This window comes from Oncorhynchus kisutch, linkage group LG29 (genome assembly GCF_002021735.2).
Source record: "Oncorhynchus kisutch isolate 150728-3 linkage group LG29, Okis_V2, whole genome shotgun sequence".
NCBI classification, from domain to species: domain Eukaryota; kingdom Metazoa; phylum Chordata; class Actinopteri; order Salmoniformes; family Salmonidae; genus Oncorhynchus; species Oncorhynchus kisutch.
In genome coordinates this window covers 14828801-14851627 of record NC_034202.2, presented here as the reverse complement: position 1 = coordinate 14851627, position 22827 = coordinate 14828801, and the positions used below count along the sequence as shown (strand labels likewise).

Genomic DNA, 22827 nt, shown 5'->3' with positions numbered 1-22827 from the left:
GTGCCAGCCTCTGACTGTGGTGGTATGTAAACAGCTAGGAAGAATACAGATGAAAAGTCTCTAGGTAGGTAGTGTGGTCTACAGTTAGTCATGACTTCCTTAGATATTGTTCACCAGCTGTTATTTACAAAAATACATAGTCCACCACCCCTTGTCTTACCAGACACCGCTGTTCTATCCTGCCGACGCCACGGTTCTATTCTGTCGGTACAGCGTATAACCAGCCAGCTGTATGTTGATAGTGACGTTGTTCAGCCACGTCTCCATGAAGCATAAGATATTACAGTTTTGAATGTCTCGTTTGTAGTTTAATCTTCCGCGTAGGTCTTCCATTTTATTGTCCAAAGATTGCAGGTTTGCTAGCAGAATGGAAGGAAGTAGGGGTTTATTCGATCGCCTTCAAATTCGCCCTCCGGACCCTTTTTCTCCACTTCCTCTTCACACAAATCAAAGGGATCTAGGTCTGTTCCCGATAAAGCAATATATTGTTTGCGTCGGCCTCACCAGACTCGTTAAAGGAAAAAAGGATTCTACCTGTCCGTGGAGAATAATCACAGTCCTGATGTCCAGAAGTTATTTTCGGTCATAAGAGATGGTAGCGGCAACATTATGTACAAAATAAGTTTAAAAAATAAGTTACAAACAAGGCAAATAATCGAACAAAGAAAACACAATCGGTTGGGGGCATGTAAAACGTCTGCCTTCTTCTCCGACGCCATCTTACATTCTTGATACACATGGTGAAACTGTTGATCGTGAAATACCCAGCAGGGTACTGGTTCTTGACACAAACCGCTGTGCTTGCACCTACTACCATACCGCATTCAAACGCACTTAGTTTTTTTGTCTTGCCCTTTCACCTTCAAAATGGCACACATACACAATCCATGTCTCAATTATCTCAATGCTTAAAAATCATTATTTAACCTGTCCTTCATCTACACTGATTGAAGTCGATTTAACAAGTGACATTAATAAGGGATCATAGCATTCACCTGGATTCACCTGGACAGACTATGTCATGGGAAGAGCAGGTGTTCTTAATGTTTTATATACTCAGTGCAGAGTCACAGAGTATATTACAGTCACTGATGTTTCTTTGGAAGAATAAGTCAGTTAAGGTGTTTTGGATGCTAAGCTTATGGTCATGTTGCAGCAGATTCCGAGATGTGCGAATCAAATCAAATGTATTTATATAGCCCTTCTTACATCAGCTGATATCTCAAAGTGCTGTACAGAAACCCAGCCTAAAACCGCAAACAATGCAGGTGTAGAAGCACAACACAGAAGTGTGCGCATGAGGGCATGAGAAAATGCCCATTGTGTGGGTACTCATGTTGCTGGAGATCAGAAGTTCCCGGTTTTAGAGAGACCGGTTGCCAGGGTCAGAGTAGAACAGAAGGTGTCATATGCGGGGGCAATGAAGAGAGTAGAGGAAGATGGGTCAAGGGTGAATAGTAGTCCTAGGCCAATACAGAGTGATAAAAATGTGTGCTTCAGTAATGTTGGCTTCTTAGCATTCATTGTCATGGTTATCAACTGTACCACAGCAATGGAACGTAAATCACAGAGATTAGATGTGGTGGTGGCAGCTGCAGAGAAGTACTTGGGTGTAGAGGTTTTACTGCAGAGTTACAAGGTGTGTTAAACAAAAGTGTCCCATTGTCCCAGGCCGTCGGCCTGGTGTTGGATCAGTTAGGGTCAAAGTAGTGGAATGGGGTGTTTTTTAAATTGTATTTTATTTGTAATTATTATATATATTTTTAAATAGTGCTATTATAGGTGTAGGATTGGTTGGTAGTTCATTTTCATTTCACAAAGTGTAACTTGATCAATAGGTGGCGGCATGCACAAACAAATGTGCGAACAGCCTGATACCGAAGAAGAATTATTCTCCTCCACGCCCCCAACCCAACCGCACCCCTGGCTCCTTGGATAGTAGTAACGTTACCAACACGGCGATGACCCACGGACCTTACTATAACTTCTTGAATAACTTATTCGTTTCTCGATAGCTTCTACTATAAAATAGTAGTCATAGTGCGGGTCTTCTCATTTTCAGGCTACCATTTGTCATAGCTTTTCAAGAATCCTTTTGACTTACATGGTAGGTTATTAGAATGTTTTGCCGAAATCAGGTGTCGAGAACCACGGTAGCAAGGGGGTCAGCATTGGATCTGGAAATACGACGACGGGGGCATTTCAACACTCTTACGGACACGGCACAGGTGAGTGGAGAGCTAACGTTTCGCTCCACAAAGTGAAGCGAATGCGTTATACCATATTTTCCTGTTTTCTGCTGTTGATGCGGTGTATTTGAGTTCTCTATGATCAATTGGATCACAATATATCAGGCTATTTGAAATAAGTAATGTGCTTTGCTCATAACAACTATAATGTAAAGGGGCAACTCGCATTTGAAACAATAACAAAGGGCACCGCCGACCGCTGTTTTGATTTTTTTTAAACGGAGGGATAAGCCTGGAGAAATGTTAGTCTTTAAATTCATAGACAGAGCTATTGCTGAAAGGACTGACCATCCAATATATCAAAGTTATAGTTCTAATGGGCTAGGTCAGTTGAACTAAGCTCATGAGTAATTTAGAAGTTATATTCTTCAAGAGTCAATGAGTGTATATCATTTCTAAATCCTGCAAAAAAATGTACGTAGCAAAAGCAGATTGCCCCTTTAACAATATTGCTTAGATTTCTCCCCCCCCCCCCCCCCCCCCCCTTTTGGTGACTGATACAATGACATCACATACTGGAAATGACAAAAATCCTAAATGGTTCTCAGAACTTGTGAAATGACTCATAACTGAGTAATCTAGTTGGAAGGTACATATTGCTTCCTGGCCTTGAAATGATATTGTTTGTCTTGAGTAACAGTAACTCTTTAAGTCACTAATAAGAGGTGATGCGATGCTTGAAATAATTGATAGTTCATATACACATTCATTCTCTCTCTCTCTCCATTCCTCCCTCCCATGGGAAATGCAACGCTTTTATTCTGACGTTATGTCATTTCCCCCCCCCCCCCAAGATCTTTGCCCTCTACTCTTTATACTTGGCACAGCCAGATTTCTTATCAGACTCATTTAACACTTTTATCAGCTGCATAAAAACATGGAATGTTTTTTCAGACTCACAGAATCAACTGATTACATCATAAAGTCACCAACCAAGACTTAGACCAAGGGGCATCTTCAGGCGAATTGAAGAATAGACAGAGGGGAGAAGGAGATATAGAGAGAAGATGGGAGATGAAGAGCTGAAATCCCAACACACAAACACCCACACACCTGACCTAACGCCAGGGAGTGGGAGGAGAGCAGACCAGACTGTGACTCATATCATTGCTCAAGTGCCGGAAGACCAGACGGCTCCATTTGTCACAGTGAATGATTGATCCATAACTTCTGTTACCTCTCTAACTATGCGGTCAGTCTCACACAATGACTGTTCTGTCTGAGAGCAGCTTGGGGTTTTAGCCTGCAGCATATGATGCTGCCATTGGGGAAACCATCCGGTGTCCTGTGTAGTAAGCCTAATATTGACCTAATCATGACCGTCCATGTGTGATGTCCATAAGTTGGTTGCTGGCTCAATTATTTTTGGGGGGTCACGGCTTAAGACATGGGTCTAGGTTAAAAACATTGGTTGGGTTCAAATGTAGCTTAAAACTACATCAGCTTTAAGCTAGCTAATTAGCACAGGTAGTCCACTCTGTCTTCCATCTGTTTTACATAAACAAATGCTGTAACACCTATTAACGTGTGTATAAATGTAACCTTTATTTAAAAATAAAACAATGTATTGCTGATATTACAGATATGGTCCTTATGCATCCAAAACCGTACCCCACGCGATGCGTGTTAATGTTCAGACCGAACGTTGCGGCTCTTAACAAAACTCCCCCGTACAGAAGACGCCTTCGTCCTATGACTCTTATGTGTAATGTAATGGAACGGAGTCATGATCAAGGGCTAAAATAATCCATGTCCTGTCCTCCTCTGCAGTTGACTGACCTTAGATCAGTAGGCCAGAGTGAGCTAGCTTTACCACCCATTAACATCTCTGCACAGTGCTGCAGTGTAGAGAGCCTTGATAATACTGTGGCAGGTTCCAATATCAGATTGGACAGCATTTCATTGTGTTTTTACTGGCAAGTACCCACTAGGCAGTCCAAATCCTTTTATACATTATTGGCTCCAACCCTCCCCCTCTGGAGTTGAATGGATTTGACAATGCTGTCTCACTGCCTGAGGTCTGTAACCATGTGCTCTATAAACTACAAATAGATTGGCCATTGGATGTAGTACAGAACAGTCCAGGAGAGGGCACTGTTGCCTAAAATCAACTCATATTACAGTACAGTACATGCAAATAGTTTAATACTTTGTCTGAACCATGATGAAAACGGCATGCTAACAATAGGTCAGGGCTGTAGATGGTGGTAAGATATCTGTTTATATGACATATGACTATGGCCTGTATATTACATGTTGTCAGGTAAAGCACATCCAGGTATTAGGTTAGTCTCCCCAGAGGTGGGACTAGTCTGGGACTTGAAATAACAAGGCATACTAATCCATGTAAAATCCCCGCCTCCACTCCCTGTTGACTGGACTCTTCTCTCTGGCTGACTGTAGCTTTAACTCAAACTAGACTGGACTGTATATTCTTTATTATAAAACTGGTGGAGTCATTCACAAAGTAGATGGTGGATCGAGGAACATGAACATCTTTGAAAATAACCAGGTGAGTGTACAGAACAGTGTTGGTACAGAGGCAGTACCAGACCTTTTTACGATAGCTTGGTCGCAATGACCAAGTAGGGATGCTTGTAATATATGGTGTACATGTGTGAATATACTCAGAAAATCTTTCTCAGGAGCGCCCATGATCACGTATTTAGGATCATGTATTTATGTGTGTACAAGATGGCTAGTGAAGAATCTGATGTATTGGAAGGAATATGGACTCTAGTCGGAATTTGGGCTGTGTAGACATCTGTTTGAAGTTGGGCCTGGATAGGAATTCTTTGTTTCTGCACAGATATGGTAATCAGGGACCTCATGTCAGGTGTGCTATATCCTGGTAGGTAACTGGTAGATGTTCGAGGGAAGAGACATCAGACATAACACAGTTCATTTAGACATGCTTGGATAATTATTATTATTATTATTTTTAAATCTTTTTGGCTCCCGAGTGGAGCAGCGGTCTAAGGCACTGCATCTCCGTGCTAGAGGTGTCACTACAAACACCCTGGTTCGAATCCAGGCTTTATCACAACCAGCTGTGATTGGGAGTACTATAGGGCGGCGCACATTTGGCCCAGTGTATTATATTTACGATATTAACTGACTTGCCTAGTTAAATAAAAATGACTGTCACATGGGGATTTGGTTGTTCAGAGATAAGTACACTGACCTAAAGGTTAATGGGGCTCCCGAGTGGCGCAGCGGTCTAAGGCACTGCATCTAAGTGCTAGAGGTGTCACAACCAACCCTGGTTCGATCCCGGGATGTATCGCAACCAGTCCCATAGGGCGGTGCACAATTGGCCCAGCGTCGTGCTGGTTAGGGTTTGGCCTGGGTAGGTCATCATTGTAAAATAAGAATTTGTTCATAACTAACTTGTTTAGTTTTTAAAAATCATAAAAAAATGGGATCTATCCATGCTTATAGAAACACAACATACCATTGAGGGTAACGGTCAAAATGATGTAGCAGCAGCACAAAGCATGATCATTGATCTCTTCCAATCCTCCAATCTTAACCTGGTTTGAATGTGTATAGTCATATAGAGTTAAACCAATGTTGCCACAAAACCTAAAACAATACAGTATAAGTCACATGGCTAGATAAGGTCACCACATTTTGCCCCACAACGTATTGTCTTAGCAGTCTGATCTGATTAAATATCCTGCCAGGTACCAATGCCAGTGGGTGCATACACACACACACACACACACACACACACACACACACACACACAGGCCAAACCCTGATACTTTAGCTGGGTTGTTCCATGTCATTTCAGTAAGCCATGACACCCACCATCTCAGATTCTTCTGAAATGGTTTTGGTGGTTAAAATGTATAAGATTAGCATTCCTGCAACATTATTTTGTTGAAATATAATTAAACTAATTGATTGCACCCAAATTGGCCATTTTTATTTCTTTATAGGATTCGTATAATATTCAGTAAATATAATACACTGAACAAAAATCTAGATGCAAGATGCAACAATTTCAGAGATTTTACTGAGTTACAGTTCATATAAGGAAATCAGTCAATTGAAATAAATAAATTAGGCCCTAATCTATTTGGAATCGTTTCCAGATCCTTGCGACATGGGGCCGTGCATTATCATGCTGAAACATGAGATGATGGCAGTGGATGAATGGTATGACAATGGGCCTCAGGATCTCGTCACGGTATCTCTGTGTATTCAAATTGCCATCGATAAAATGCAATTGTGTTCATTGTCTGTAGCTTATGCCTGCCCATACCATAACCCCACCGCCACCATGACGCACTCTGTTCATGAGGTTGACATCAGCAAAACGCTCGTCCACATGACGCCATACACACTGTTTGTCTGCCATCTGCGAAGAGCACACTTTTCCAGTGTGCCAGTGGCCATCGATGTTGAGCATTTTCCCACTGAAGTCGGTTACGACGCTGAACTGCAGTCTGCAAGACCCTGGTGAGGATGAAAAGCACGCAGATGAGCTTCCCTGGGATGTTTCTGACAGTGTGTGCAGAAATTCTTAGGTTGTGCAAACCCACAGTTTCATCAGCTGTCTGGGTGGCTGGTCTCACACGCGCAGGTGAAGAAGCCCGATATGGAGTTCATGGGTTGGTGTGGTTACACTTGGTCGACTGGTGAGGCCAGTTGGATGTACTGCCAAATTCATTAATTTCTCTAACAGCTCTGGTGGACATTCCTGCAGTCACAGCATGCCAATTTGCACACTCCTTTAAAAAAATAAGAAAAGACATCTGTGGGATTGTGTGACAAAACTGCAAATTTTAGAGTTCCCTTTTATTGCCCTGGCACAAGGTGCACCTGTGTAATGATCATGCTTTTTAATCAGCCTCTTGATATGCCACACCTGTTAGATGGATGGATTATCTTGCAGTGACTTTTTCAAATTAAACATGCATGCCGCCTATAGCGAGCACCAACCACTGGCCGCGCATTCTGAAGGATTGATAGTTTATTCAAGCAATTTAAAAGTAAGTATTACAGCCTACATTTCTATGCCAGAGGAACTGTTCAATATTTAGTTTATCAATCGATGATTGTGATCTATCTCCTGCCTTAGTATAGGCTGTGAAATTAAATAGGAAATTATGTTGTGCTTCTATCACACAGCAACACCATGCTGTGGCCTTGTATTGTTGTCAAATATTTAAAATAGTGGATGGATGAATGGTAATATTTGTTGTCAGCCTAGGTTATAGTAGCGGAAATACTGTAAGTCATGTCAGAAAAGGAGAGAGGTCCTGCAATTTGATTTATATAATGAAACATATAAGGACTACACGCCCAGTTATGTGATCTCCAACGGCGAATGTACTCAGCTTTTTAAAAAGAAAATGAGGCCCCAGGATTGTGTCTCCTATTTCTGTAGCGTGAGGAAGCTTGATGAACAACTACACCCCCTGGACAGGAAGCTCGTCTTTAGAAGGGCCTTACCTCGACTCTATCCCCTTAATGCGTGAGTGCAAACAGTGACGCACCGGGTCCCATTTTTACAGTCTATGGTATGACTCGGCCAGGGATCGAACTCCCAACCATTCAATCTCAGGGCGGTTACTCAAATCACAAGGCCACTGAGTGGTAGGGTAGGATAGGAATTTTAAGTGGGTGGGTGTGTCTCTTTCGGATGTCTGACTGTCCTCTGGTGTTCCTCCTCGTTGTCTGACACTGAAGTGCTTTTTTTGGACATGGTGTTTATTATCTGAGTGGACAGGTTAGAAGACTGTGAGGAGAGCTCAGAGACTACATCATGACCGAACAGACAGCGTTCTTCTTGACTTGAGTTTTAAGTGCCAAACAACAACAAAGCCAGCACCACTGTTTTGGTAAACCGCTGAGGAAAGGGGCTCATGAGGCATTTCTAAGTAATATTCTTCAAGAAACAATGGGTACGAGGTTTATGTACACTGATTGTACCAAACATTAATATTTAGTTCCTCAGAGATGCTGACCCATGTTGACTCCCGTGCTTCACACAGTTGTCAAGTTGGCTGAATTGCCTTTGGGTGGTGGACCATTCTTGATATACACAGCAAACTGTTGAGCATGAGAAACCCAGCAGCATTGGAGTTCTTGACACACTCAAACCGGTGCGCCTGGCACCTACTACCATAGCTCGGTCAAAGGCACTTACATCTTTTGTCTTTCCCATTCACTCTCTGACTGGAACACACACACAATCCATGTCTCAAGGCTTAAAAAACATTCTTTAACCGGTCTCCTCCCCTGCATATACACTGATTTGAAGTGGGTTTAACAGGTGACATCAATAAGGGATCATAGCTTTCACCTGGATTCACCTGGCCAGTCTGTCATGGAAAGAGCAGGTGTTTCTAATGTTTTGTACACTCCGTGTATAATTAAATTAAAAGTCCAAAAATGTATGTGTAATCACACATCACAGTCTGTTTAACCCAATATGTTATTTTGACCGGGTCTATCAGAGTGGACATTCCTGCAGTCAGCATGCCAATTGCATGCTCCCTCAACTTGAGACATCTGTAGCATTGTGTTGTGTGACAAAATTGGCCTTTTATTGTCCCCAGCACAAGGTGCACCTGCGTAACGATCATGCTGTTTAATAAGCTTCTTGATGTGCCACACCTGTCAGGTGGATGGATTATCTTGGAAAAGGAGAAATGCTCACTGATGTGGATGTAAATGAATAGCACAAAACTTAAGAGAAATAAGCTTTTGGTGCATTTCTGGGATCTTTTATTTCAGTTCATGTAACATGGGACCAACACTTTACGTGTTGTGTTTATATTGTTGTTCAGTGTAATAATAATGATTATTATTATTTGGTGGGTGCCTATTTGTCCTATTTCACACAAGTACAAGTGTGCATTATACACGTGTGAATTGAACATTTGTTTTTTTGCATCTGTTTTTTGCATCTCAGGGAGTGGGGGTCACGGCTAATAAATATAGTACCAAACCTCCTAGTTGGACCAAACCTTTTTCTGACAACAAATTCTGCTAAATGTTTAAGGGGGAAACTGCTGAAAATTATATTACAATCCAGCTCTTAGTGGGCTGCAGGATGGCACTGATGCAGCAAGCTGGGACAAGATCACTCCTATGACTTAAATGAAAATTTTCGCACATTTGACCTAATAGCAGGAATGGCATCACCTAGTGGTCAGAACCTGGTAATGTCAGGATGTCTGGGACATAAAATCTAACAACTTCAGACAAATTTCTCAGGACAGTTGGAAAAGAACCATCACCTAATTCACTGAGAATATATTGCATAATTTGAAGAAACTATACTCGGAGCTGCAGCTCCATACTACTTGTCATACATAGAACTAATAATGTATACTTGTTGTTGGGGTGGGGATGTGGAGGGTCTGTGGGAGGATTTTAAATTTTGGGGGGGGATTCCTCATATCTTATTAATTGTAAGGAAAAAGTTTGGACCACATTGGATGTTAGGTACTATATTTATTGAATACTATATGAATCCTATACATTTTAAATGCCCAATTTGGGCCCAATCAATAATCTTAATTTCTCAAGAGATCAGATTATATTCCATCAAAATGTTGCAGGAATGCTCATTTTATCTGTTTCTAACTACAGACACAATTTCAGAACAAACTGAGATGGTGGGTGTCAATCCTCTTTCTTGTGCTGTTTGAAGTGGAAAGCCCAAGCTGCTTTTTTGTCTAGGGTTTCTGGTAAACAGGACAGAATATATCCTTACTGCCCTCATCCTTCTGACTCGGTCTGGTCCAAGACCTCTGAGTTCTGTTGAGTCGGGTAGTGTTGGGAGCTGTTGTTCGATATGGCATTGTTGAATGTGGAGGAAGGGTCACCTAGCTGTACAGAAACTGATGAGTAAAGTAGAGCCTCTCTTAACTTTTCTGTAATCTTTCTCTCCCTATTGCTCTTGCTCTCCTCTGTCACTCAACCACTCAGGATGGTGAGGTGCAGCGTCAGATAGACCGCGAGGTGCGGATGCGTGAGGGGGCCAGTAAGCTGCTGGCTGCGTGTTCCCAGAGAGACCAGGCCCTGGAGGCCTCCAAGAGCCTGCTCACCTGCAACACCCGCATCCTGGCCCTGCTCAGCCAGCTGCAGAGGATGAGGGAGGCCCAGGTCCTGCAGAGAGTAGGCCACCGGTAGGAGAGAGAGGGGGTGGGTGGGGGCAGTTTGCTGTCATAACAATTTAGTAAATAAATAAAACCACTGTGTTCTCCGCTGCAGGTCCTGTATTGGTGGGTCACTGGATGAGAGGCTGCCCTGCATGGGTCATGTGGCCATCTCAGGTGAGCTTGTACACATGCGCACACAGACACCATTGTAAGATGGCGCCGATAGATGGCAGCTTCGCTTCAAGTCCTTAGGAAACTGTGCAGTATTTTTTGTTGTATGTATTATTCTTACATTGTTAGCCCAGAAAACCTTAAGTGTTATTACATACAGCCGGGAAGAACTATTGGATATCAGAGATGTCAACTTACCAGCACAACCAACACTACGACCAGGAATACGACTTTCCCGAAGCGGATCCTTTGTCTGCACCTGCCAGGGCATTTGAACTAATTCCAGAGGCCAACCCAAAATAAAGCCGTCGGAGGAGAGGGTGCCGGAGCGGTCTTCTAGTGGGGCTTCGGATGCGTACACCACCCACGGCTCCCGAGTATATTATTTTCTAATGTCCAGTCCCTAGTTAACAAAGTCGACGGAATTAGGGCAAGAGTTGCTTTCCAAAGAGATATCCGGGATTGTAACATACTCTGTTTCACGGAGACATGGCTAGCTGGGGACATGCTCTCAGAGTCCGTACAGCCAACAGGATTTTCAGTGCATTGCGCCAACAGGAACAAACATCTCTCTGGTAAGAAGTGTGGGTGTAATTGTAACAACATACAAGAACTCACGTCCTTTTCTTCACCTGACATAGAATTCCTCACAATCAAATGCTGACCGTATTATCTCCCAAGATAACTCTTCTCGGTTATTGTCACAGCCTTGTCCCCCCGCAAGCGGATACCATCAAGGAACTTCACTGGACTTTATGCAAACTGGAAACCATATATCCTGAGGCTGCATTTATTGTAGCTGGGGATTTTAACAAAGCTAATCTGAGAACAAGGCTATCAGCATATCGATTGCAGTACACGAGCGAGGAACACACGTGACCACTGCTTCTCTAACTTCCACAATGCATACAAGACCCTCCACCGCCCTCCTTTTGGCAAATCTGACCATGACTCCATCTGTTAGGTCCACAGACGATGCAATCTCAACCTCACTGCACACTGCCCTAACCCATCTGGACAAGAGGAATACCTACGTGAGAATGCTGTTCACTGACTACAGCTCAGCATTTAACACCATAGTACCCTCCAAACTTGTTATCAAGCTCGAGACCCTGGGCCTCGACCCCGCCCTGTGCAACTGGGTACTGGACTTCCTGACGGGCCGCCCCCAGGTGGTGAGGGTAGGTAACAACCTCTCCACCCCGCTGATCTTCAACACTGGGGCCCCACAAGGGTGCATTCTGAGCCCTCTCCTGTACTCCTGGTTCACCCACGACTGCGTGGCCATGCACGCCTCCAACTCAATCATCAAGTTTGCGGACGACACTACAGTGGTAGGCTTGATTACCAACAACGACGAGACGGTCTACAGGGAGGAGGTGAGGGCCCTCGGAGTGTGGTGTCAGGAAAATAACCTCACACTCAACGTCAACAAAACTAAGGAGATGATTGTGGACTTCAGGAAACAGCAGAGGGAGCACCCCCCTATCCACATCGATGGGACAGTAGTGGAGAGGGTAGTAAGTTTTAAGTTCCTCGGCGTACACATAACAGACAAACTGAATTGCTCCACCCACACAGACCGCATCGTGAAGAAGGCGCAGCAGCGCCTCTTCAACCTCAGGAGGCTGAAGAAATTTGGCTTGTCACCAAAAGCACTCACAAACTTCTACAGATGCACAATCGAGAGCATCCTGGCGGGCTGTATCACCGCCTGGTATGGCAACTGCTCCGCCCACAACCGTAAGGCTCTCCAGAGGGTAGTGAGGTCTGCACAACGCATCACCGGGGGCAAACTACCTACCCTCCAGGACACCTACAACACCCGATGTCACAGGAAGGCAAAAAAGATAATCAAGGACAACAACCACCTGAGCCACTGCCTGTTCACGCCGATTCCATCTAGAAGGGACGGTCAGTACAGGTGTTTCAAAGCTGGGACATAGAGATTGAAAAACTGTTTCTCATCAGATTGTTTAACAGCCACCACAAGCACAGAGAGGCGGCTGCCAACCTTCTGACTTGATATCATTGGCCACTTTAATAAATGGAACACTAGTCACTTTAATAATGCCTCTTTAAGAATGTTTACATATCTCACATTACTCATCTCATATGTATATACTGTATCCTTCACTATTATTTACTATCTATTGCATCTTCGCCGCTCTGTCACTGCACATCCATATATTTTATACTTATATATTCTCATCCCATTCCTTTACTAGATGGTGTGTATTAGGGTTTGTTGTGGAATTGTTAGATATTACCTGTTAGATACTGCTGCATTGTCAGATCTACAGTAGAAGCATAAGTATTTTGCTACTCTCGCAATAACATCTGCTAACCATGTGTATGTGACAATGACATTTGATTTGACCAACAGATACTGGTCGGAGTCTTATATCTTACAGAAATGTCTCATTCTCTCTCTCGCTGACCCTCAATCCACCCATTCTGCTCTTCCTCTTCCACTCCAGACCTGCGTATCCCACTCATGTGGAAAGACTCGGAGTACTTCAAGAGCAAAGGAGGTGAGTCCCATATAACCTTAAATGGCGCTGCCACTAACCCTGTCATGATGACGCATCATGTGGCAATGCCTGGAAACGCACCATTTTTGGGGGATTAAATCGTCGCTCCTGAACATCGGCCCTGAACATCTCGCATCCAGTAACAACATTGGGCAGTAATAGCACTTGATAGCATCTAGCTCATAACAATAATGTTTGAATTGAATGGAACAGCCTTTGGTCAGAATAGAATGCAAGTGGTGCATATTGAGAGAGTGGAGTCTTTATTGGCTAAGTGTACTCGGCCGGTACGTCATCAGTTCATCAGAGTTTATTTTGAGCCATATCTCTCCCACCACTACCAGAGTGGTCTGAGTACATACATTCCACTGATGGAGTAAATCTAAGGTCTCAATCTATAATCTTGTCTAAACCAGTTACGTGGCTAATCCATGCAGATTATGACTCGTGCATGTGGGGTAAGCACATTCAATTAACCGCCTCCTGTTTTTTTCTAAAAACACTTGTATTATCGTGGCTCCTCTCAGAGCTACATCTGAAATCAGGTCAGATCTAGAGGTCACACCGGTTAATCCTGTAAAGGTGTAGATATTGGACTCTTATTTAACCTACTACATTCTCACTATTTTTCTGCCATCTCTGTCCTGTTCTTTCTGCTCTCTGCCATCTTCTTTTCACTAAAACTCCATCCTCTCCATCTTCCACTCTATTCTATTCCATCTTGCTCTTCTCTCTCTCTTGCTCTCGCTCTCTTTCAGAGCTGCATCACTGTGCTGTGTTCTGTCTGCTCCAGTGTGGCAGAGAGATCTATGACACAGACCTGGTGATGGTGGACAGGACTTTGACTGACATCTGCTTCGAGGACACCATCATATTGCAAGTGGCTGCTCGAGTTGCTCTCATTTTGTCTCCTTAATTTATATGACACTATTAGTGCAGGTGATGTAGCATTTTGTCTGTGGTTTTAATATTTGCTTAGAAATGTATAGAGCGCTTCTGTCCTCTTCAGTTCAATTATGTTTGTGTAATTCTGTATTTCATTATGTCCATGTTTCTTTGTTAATATTTGTTGCTATATTCATCTGTGTGTTGGTTCTTGTATATGATCCAGTAAGGAGGCGAGCCCGTGCTTTGAGCTCCGTGTGGAGCTGTACAGTACCTGTGTGGTGGAGGACTTCTCTCCGGGCCCAGGGGCACTAGGACCCAGGAGACATAACCGCCTCAGCAGCTCCCTGGGCTGCACCTCTGGGAGGAGGATCAGGGCAGCTCTAGAGTCTGCAGCCTGTGGTACCATACCCAACGTAGAGGGAGGTGATGGAGGAGGAGGGTCTCCACCACCTCTGCTGCCTGCTCTCTGTACAGAGTGAGTGTTGATGTAACAGCTTGCACACGCATGACACACACACAACTGGAATCAAATGCAACGGCGATGTACATAATGTCAACTCAAACTGGCCACACAAGTCGTCAAATATGCATACTCGCATGCAGTACATTCCGACTAACTGTTGATTGTGTGTGGTTTCTGTTTGCAGGGGGCCAAAGTATCACCTTCTGGCCCACACCACACTGACAATAGCACATGTTCAGGACAGCTTCAGAACACACGACCTGTCCATATCAGCCACAGGTGAGTGGTGACTCCTCTCCTTTGGCTGTTTACTGTCCTTGAATAGCAAAAGCAACAAACTCATCAACCAACATTGTTCCAGAGGACAGTGCATTCTGGCTGCCTCTCTATGGCAGTGTGTGTTGCCGTCTGGCCGCCCAGCCTCTCTGTATGACCCAGCAGGTTATCAGCGGCAGGATCAAAGTGAGTTCACTCTTTGTCATCGCCCTTAGTATCACACCCACCATCATCATTCGCATCATTTGTTTAATCATTCTCAGTTTTAGTATGATCATTAGAGTCGTAATTACGGTGCCTTCGGAAAGTATTCAGTCACCTTGACTTTTTCCACGTTTTGTTTACGTTACAGCCTTATTTCTAAAATGGATTCAATCATTTTTTTTCTCATCAATCTACGCAGAATACGCCATAATGACAAAATAAAACCTTTTTTTAGATTTTTTGGGTAAATGCATATAAAAACTTATCACATTTACATAAGTATTCAGACTCTTTACTCAGTACTTTGTTGAAGCATCTTTGGCAGTGATAACAGGCTCGAGTCTTCTTGGGTATGATGCTAAAAGCTTGGCACACCTGTATTTGGGGAGTTTCTCCCATTCTTCTCTGCAGATCCTCTCAAGGAAGGTTGGATGGGGAGTGCTGCTGCACAGATATTTTCAGGTCTCCAGAGATCTTCGATTGGGTTCAAGTCCAAACTCTGGCTGGGCCACTCAAGGACATTCAGAGACTTGTCCCGAAGCCACTCCTGCATTGTCTTGGCTTTGTGCTTAGTGTCGTTTTCCTGTTGGATGGTGAACCTACACCCCAGTTTGAGATCATCAAGGATCTCAATGTAAATTGCTCCATTCATCTTTCCCTCGATCCTGACTAGTCTTCCAGTCCCTGCCACTGAAAAGCAGTGGTGCCTGGATTCCTCTAGACGGGAGTTCAATCTTGGTTTCATCGGACCAGAGCATTTTTTTTGGTTCTCATGGTCTGAGTCCTTTAGGTGCTTTTTTCGCAAACTCCAAGCTGGCTGTCATGTGCCTTTTTATTGAGGATTGGCTTCCGTCTGGCCAATCTACCATAAAGGCCTAATTGCTGGAGGGCTGCAGAAATGGTTGTCCTTCTGGAAGATTCTCCCATCTCCACAGAGACTCTAGGAAGAGTTTTGGTGGTTCCAGACTTCTTCCATTTAAGAGTTATGGAGGCCACTGTGTTCTTGGGGAACTTCAGTGCTGCAGAAATGTTTTGGTACCCTCACCCAGATTTGTGCCTCCACACAATCCAGTCTTGGAGCTCTACGGACAATTCCTTCGACCTCATGGCTTGGTTTTTGCTCTGACATGCACTGTGAACTGTTGGACCTTGCATATAGACAGGTGTGTGCCTTTCCAAATCATGTCCAATCAATTGAATGTACCACAGATGGACGCCAATCAAGTTGTAGAAACATCTCAAGGATGAGCAATGGAAACAGGATGCAACTGAGCTTAATATCGAGTCTCATAGCAAAGGGTCTGAATTCTTATGTAAATAAGGTATCTGTTTTTAGACATTTGCAAAAATACATTTTAGAATAAGGCTGTAACGTAACAAAATGTGAAAAAGTCAAAGGGTCTGAATACTTTCCGAATGCACTCTAGTTTAGTCAAAAGCATCGTTATATTCATTCCTACCATTCTCATGATCAGCTTGAGAAGGAGCCTGAGTGCTGGACTGACATCTACGGTGTCCTCAAAGGGACAAGTCTTATCTGTTACCACAGTCAAGAGAGCATGGTTGCCCAAGAGGAGCCGTTATTCACCATCGCCATCAACAAGGTTTGTTACTCTTGTAAACACACAAGACATGTCAGCATATTCACACTGTCATCCATACACACGGCCAAAATGCAGAGACTGACGCAAATTTGCATAAATACTGAACTATAATCCCATTTAGCATCCACAAAAGAACAATACTGTTTTTATTAGAGGTTTACACCCCTTGTAGCAAGCTATAACAGCACAACACCACTCTGCATACAGTCCAGTACATCACTGGGGCTGAGCTTCCTGCCATCCAGGACCTCTATTCCAGGTGGTGTAAGAGGAAGTCCCTAAAAATGGTCAAAGACTCCAGCCACCCAAGTTATAGACTGTTTTCTCTGCTACCGCACGGCAAGCGGTACCGGAGCGCCAAGTCTGAGACTAAAAGGCTCCTTAACGCTTCTTCCCCCAAGCCATAAGACTGCTGAACAGTTAATAAAATGGCCACTGGACTATTTGCATTGACCCCCTTGCACAGGCTCGATGTACACTCACTGGACTCTAACCATACACACATGCATATGGACGCCACACACACATAGTATGTGGAGACCTTCAAATTAGTGGATTTAGCTATTTCAGACCGAGCCGTTGCTGACAGGTGTATAAATTCGAGCACACAGCCATGAAATCTCCATAGACGTACATTGGCAGTAGAATGGCCACACTGAAGAGCTCAGTGACTTTCAACATGGGACCGTCATAGGATGCCACTTTTCCAACAAGTCAGTTCGTCAGATTTCTGTCCTGCTAGAGCTGCCCTAGTCAACTAAGTCCTGTTATTGTGAAGTGGAAATGCCTTGGCACAACAACGGCTCAGCCACACAAGCTCACAGAACTGGACCGCCAAGTTCTTAAATGCGTAGCCTGTAAAAATCACCTGCCCCCGGTTACAACACTCATTACCGAGTTCCAAACTTCCTCTGGAAAAAACGGCAGTGCAATAACTGTTCGTCGGGAGCTTCATGAAATGGGTTTCCATGGGCAAGTAGACGCACACAAGCCTAGGATCACCATGTGCAATACCAAGCGTTTGGATGGTGTAAAGCTCGCCGCCATTGGACTAGGGAGCAGTGGAAACGCGTTCTCTGGAGTGATGAATCATGCTTTGTCATCTGGCAGTCCAACGGACAAATCTGGGTTTGGCGGATACCAGAAGAATGCTATCGACTGCCCGACTGCATAGTGCCAACTGTACATTTTGGTGGAGAAAGAATAATGGTCTGGGGCTGTTATTCATGGCTATTCGGGCTAGGGCCCCTTAGTTACAGTGAAGGGACATTTTAATGCTACAGCATACAATGATATTCTAGATGATTCTGTTCTTTCAACTTTGTGGCAACAGTTTGGGGAAGGCCCTTTCCTGTTGGTACCGAGTCAATGTGCAGGGGTATGGGTTAGTCAAGATAATTGAGGTATGTGTACATGTAGGTAGGGTTAAAGTGACTATGCATACATAAAAAAGTTGGTCCACCCTTTGCTGATATAACAGCTTCCACTCTTCTGGGATGGCTTTCCAGTAGATGTTGGAACATTGCTGCCTAGGATTTGATTCCATTCAGCCACAAGAACATTAATGAGGTCAGGCACTGATGTTGGACGATTAGGCCTGGCTTGCAGTCGGTGTTCCAATTCATCCCAAAGGTGGGTTTGAAGTCAGGGCTCTGTGCAGGCCAGTCAAGTTCTACCACACTGATCTCGACAAACCATTTTTGTATGGACCTCGCTTTGTGCATTGTCATGCTGAAACAGTACACCTTGTATACAGCCTCGTTGTTATTTTGTGTTTCTATTTTTGCTATTTTAGGTTTATCACATTTTTTTCTTACATTTTTAAAAGCATTATTGGTTAAGAGCACGGAAGTAAGCATTTCACAGTAAGTTCTACTATTTGGTGTATGTGACATTGAATTTGATTTCTTTGAAGTCTGCTGCATGATCAGTCCACTAGAGAGCACTGTCGAGGTATAACCCAAAGACACCCCTTGCCTGGAGATTTTTTATTTTATATCACTTTTATTTAACTAGACATTTAACTAGACGCAAAAGGCCTTCTGCAAGGGAGAGGGGCCTGGGATTAAAACTAAAATAAATATAGGACAAAACACCAACACTACATAGAGACCTAAGATAACTCAGCATGGCAGCAACAAATGACAACATGGTAGCATCACAACATTATGTTTTTTGGGGTCAAGTTTAAGGAGCTCCTTTAGCACCTTGGACTCTGACCGCCTGCAGGAGAGACTTTGTAATGTGGCAGTGGAAAAAGAGGGAGGAGCATCGGGGATAGTCGCATTAGAAGGGGTGGGATTTGAGGAAATGTTGGGTGGGCAATAAGGCATGGCTGAGTCAAATAGGAATACTGACTTAATGAGGTGGTGATTTTAAACTCAGCCAGATCAGTCGAACCAGGGGCTGAACCTGTTTTTAAATTTTCATTATGGGCGCGTATTTGTTAACGATACCACCTGAAAATATCAAAAAAGAAGGTCCAAGCGTCTTCAACAGAGGGGATCAAGCTGATTCTATACCAATTTACAGAGGCCAGATCATGAAGGAAGGCTTTTATTTATTTATTTATTTTTTATTTATTTTACCTTTATTTAACCAGGTAGGCAAGTTGAGAACAAGTTCTCATTTACAATTGCGACCTGGCCAAGATAAAGCAAAGCAGTTCGACAGATAAAACGACACAGAGTTACACATGGAGTAAAAACAAACATACAGTCAATAATGCAGTATAAACAAGTCTATATACAATGTGAGCAAATGAGGTGAGAAGGGAGGTAAAGGCAAAAAAAGGCCATGATGGCAAAGTAAATACAATATAGCAAGTAAAATACTGGAATGGTAGTTTTGCAATGGAAGAATGTGCAAAGTAGAAATAAAAAAATAATGGGGTGCAAAGGAGCAAAATAAATAAATAAATAAAAATTAAATACAGTTGGGAAAGAGGTAGTTGTTTGGGCTAAATTTTAGGTGGGCTATGTACAGGTGCAGTAATCTGTGAGCTGCTCTGACAGTTGGTGCTTAAAGCTAGTGAGGGAGATAAGTGTTTCCAGTTTCAGAGATTTTTGTAGTTCGTTCCAGTCATTGGCAGCAGAGAACTGGAAGGAGAGGCGGCCAAAGAAAGAATTGGTCTTGGGGGTGACTAGAGAGATATACCTGCTGGAGCGTGTGCTACAGGTGGGAGATGCTATGGTGACCAGCGAGCTGAGATAAGGGGGGACTTTACCTAGCAGGGTCTTGTAGATGACATGGAGCCAGTGGGTTTGGCGACGAGTATGAAGCGAGGGCCAGCCAACGAGAGCGTACAGGTCGCAATGGTGGGTAGTATATGGGGCTTTGGTGATAAAACGGATTGCACTGTGATAGACTGCATCCAATTTGTTGAGTAGGGTATTGGAGGCTATTTTGTAAATGACATCGCCAAAGTCGAGGATTGGTAGGATGGTCAGTTTTACAAGGGTATGTTTGGCAGCATGAGTGAAGGATGCTTTGTTGCGAAATAGGAAGCCAATTCTAGATTTAACTTTGGATTGGAGATGTTTGATATGGGTCTGGAAGGAGAGTTTACAGTCTAACCAGACACCTAAGTATTTGTAGTTGTCCACGTATTCTAAGTCAGAGCCGTCCAGAGTAGTGATGTTGGACAGGCGGGTAGGTGCAGGTAGCGATCGGTTGAAGAGCATGCATTTAGTTTTACTTGTATTTAAGAGCAATTGGAGGCCACGGAAGGAGAGTTGTATGGCATTGAAGCTTGCCTGGAGGGTTGTTAACACAGTGTCCAAAGAAGGGCCGGAAGTATACAGAATGGTGTCGTCTGCGTAGAGGTGGATCAGGGACTCACCAGCAGCAAGAGCGACCTCATTGATGTATACAGAGAAGAGAGTCGGTCCAAGAATTGAACCCTGTGGCACCCCCATAGAGACTGCCAGAGGTCCGGACAGCAGACCCTCCGACTTGACACACTGAACTCTATCAGAGAAGTAGTTGGTGAACCAGGCGAGGCAATCATTTGAGAAACCAAGGCTGTCGAGTCTGCCGATGAGGATATGGTGATTGACAGAGTCGAAAGCCTTGGCCAGATCAATGAATACGGCTGCACAGTAATGTTTCTTATCGATGGCGGTTAAGATATCGTTTAGGACCTTGAGCGTGGCTGAGGCGCACCCATGACCAGCTCTGAAACCAGATTGCATAGCAGAGAAGGTATGGTGAGATTCGAAATGGTCGGTAATCTGTTTGTTGACTTGGCTTTCGAAGACCTTAGAAAGGCACGGTAGGATAGATATAGGTCTGTAGCAGTTTGGGTCAAGAGTGTCCCCCCCTTTGAAGAGGGGGATGACCGCAGCTGCTTTCCAATCTTTGGGAATCTCAGACGACACGAAAGAGAGGTTGAACAGGCTAGTAATAGGGGTGGCAACAATTTCGGCAGATAATTTTAGAAAGAAAGGGTCCAGATTGTCTAGCCCGGCTGATTTGTAGGGGTCCAGATTTTGCAGCTCTTTCAGAACATCAGCTGAATGGATTTGGGAGAAGGAGAAATGGGGAAGGCTTGGGCGAGTTGCTGTTGGGGGTGCAGTGCTGTTGTCCGGGGTAGGAGTAGCCAGGTGGAAAGCATGGCCAGCCGTAGAAAAATGCTTATTGAAATTCTCAATTATGGTGGATTTATCAGTGGTGACAGTGTTTCCTATCTTCAGTGCAGTGGGCAGCTGGGAGGAGGTGTTCTTATTGCTTGCTAAAGAACTTTAATGATGTGTGTATAACATCGGGACAGGTCGTTTCACTGAGCAGCCATTACAAACACAGGCTGTAAAACAGTGATCACTGGTGTTTTCTGTAAGGACCTATCAGTATTATTTGTGAGGATAACATCAAGGAGAGTAGCCTTTTCTGGGTGTTTGGAGTCTAACCTTGTGGGATTGGTAAGTCCCATTGCTTTAGGACTTGGTCAGGTGGTTTAGCATGTCCCACTTTAGGTCACCTAGCAGGACAAATTCAGACTTAGTGGAAGGGGCCAGGAGAGCGCTTAGGGCATTTAGGGTTCAGGCCGGTGCTGATGGTGGCCGACAACACCCAGCAACAGTCAACAAAGAGTTAGATGGAAGTTTAATGTGTTAACCAGCAAATCAAATTGTTTGGTGACAGACTTGATGGAGACAACTGAGCACTGAAGGTGTTCCTTGGTAAAGATTGCTACTCCCCTACCTTTGGAAGATTTGTCTTGCAGAAAAAGGTTATAACTAGAAAGGATAACATCAGTGTTTCAAACACTCTTTTTTAACCACGTCTCAGCAATGACCAACACATCTGGATTGGAGCTGTGAACCCACACTTTCAATTGATACATTTTAGATAATAAGCTTCTAGTGTTAACGTGCAGAAAATCCAGGCTTTTACAAGAGCAGAAATCAGTGAAGCACATATCAGAGCACAAATCAGTAATGCGGCTAGCAACAGTAGAAGGTCCAGGGTGTAAATGCACATTTCCAGATATAATCAGTAGTAATATAATCAGGACACGGCAGAGGACAGGGAGAGCTCTGCAGTGTTGATTTCTAACATTTGAATGTGCATCAGATGACAAAAAGATAATATTGTATAGCAATTTCATCAGGTAACATGAATACAAAGCTGGGAGAGTTGGTTAGAATGGGATGGGAGGCCAAAAGACCGTGTAACCAATAGAGAATGTGGGAACAAACAGTCTGCCCCACGGTTGGGTAAACAAGCAAGTTTAAAGTCAGATCTCGCTTTGAGCATGACAGGAACGGAATTCTGTTTGCTTGCTCTTTAACCCCTTCACGTTCATTCTCTCACAATGAAGCCAACTATTTCATGCAATGTGGTTGCTAATCAGCCTGACAGCAGCTACAGTACATGCACATCAGCCATGTGCACTAGTGGTGCGCGGGTCAGCTGTTTGTTCACCCGCACCTTCCCGCGTTTGCTAATAACCCATCCACAACCGCCTGACTATATGTAAGAAAGTGAAAATCTAAGGCCCTTACCTGCTAATATAGAAAATGGGCTGTAGGCTACAGTCAGACACGCGGAAGGATTTATTTTTTATTTGGTTATGTATGCAATTTTCTTTGTCAACTTGTCTATAATTAGATACATGCAGCTTCTCTTCTGCCATTAGCCTATATGTTGCCCTATAAGACTAAATAAAACCTTGCTCACCAGAATGCCAAAAATGTATAGAATGAATGCTTCAATCTAATTTTATTGGTCTCACACACACATGGTTAGCAGATGTTAATGTGAGTGTAGCGAAATGCTTGTGTTTCTAGTTCCGACCATGCAGTAATATCTAAC

At 43.7% G+C, this 22827-nt stretch overlaps 1 protein-coding gene across 10 annotated transcripts in view; it reads left to right on the top strand.

Moving 5' to 3' along the window:
• The first annotated feature begins 1908 nt into the window (after positions 1-1908).
• Positions 1909-22827, top strand: part of LOC109874095 (rhotekin) — a 41828-nt gene continuing 20909 nt past the window's right edge. For 5 of the 10 annotated variants that reach the window (XR_002252668.2, XR_004206098.1, XR_004206099.1 and 2 more), the window contains exons 1-9: positions 1909-2228; positions 10200-10399; positions 10485-10546; positions 13024-13077; positions 13836-13953; positions 14189-14440; positions 14613-14707; positions 14790-14890; positions 16384-16512. Coding sequence is in view for 5 of the 10 variants with exons in the window: in XM_020465864.2 (XP_020321453.1) it covers positions 2121-2228; positions 10200-10399; positions 10485-10546; positions 13024-13077; positions 13836-13953; positions 14189-14440; positions 14613-14707; positions 14790-14890; positions 16384-16512 (1119 nt within the window). In the remaining 5 variants the exon portion in view is untranslated. The remainder of the gene's footprint in view (positions 2229-10199; positions 10400-10484; positions 10547-13023; positions 13078-13835; positions 13954-14188; positions 14441-14612; positions 14708-14789; positions 14891-16383; positions 16513-22827) is intronic. The other 5 variants (XR_004206100.1, XR_004206101.1, XM_020465867.2 and 2 more) reach the window with 1 other exon arrangement.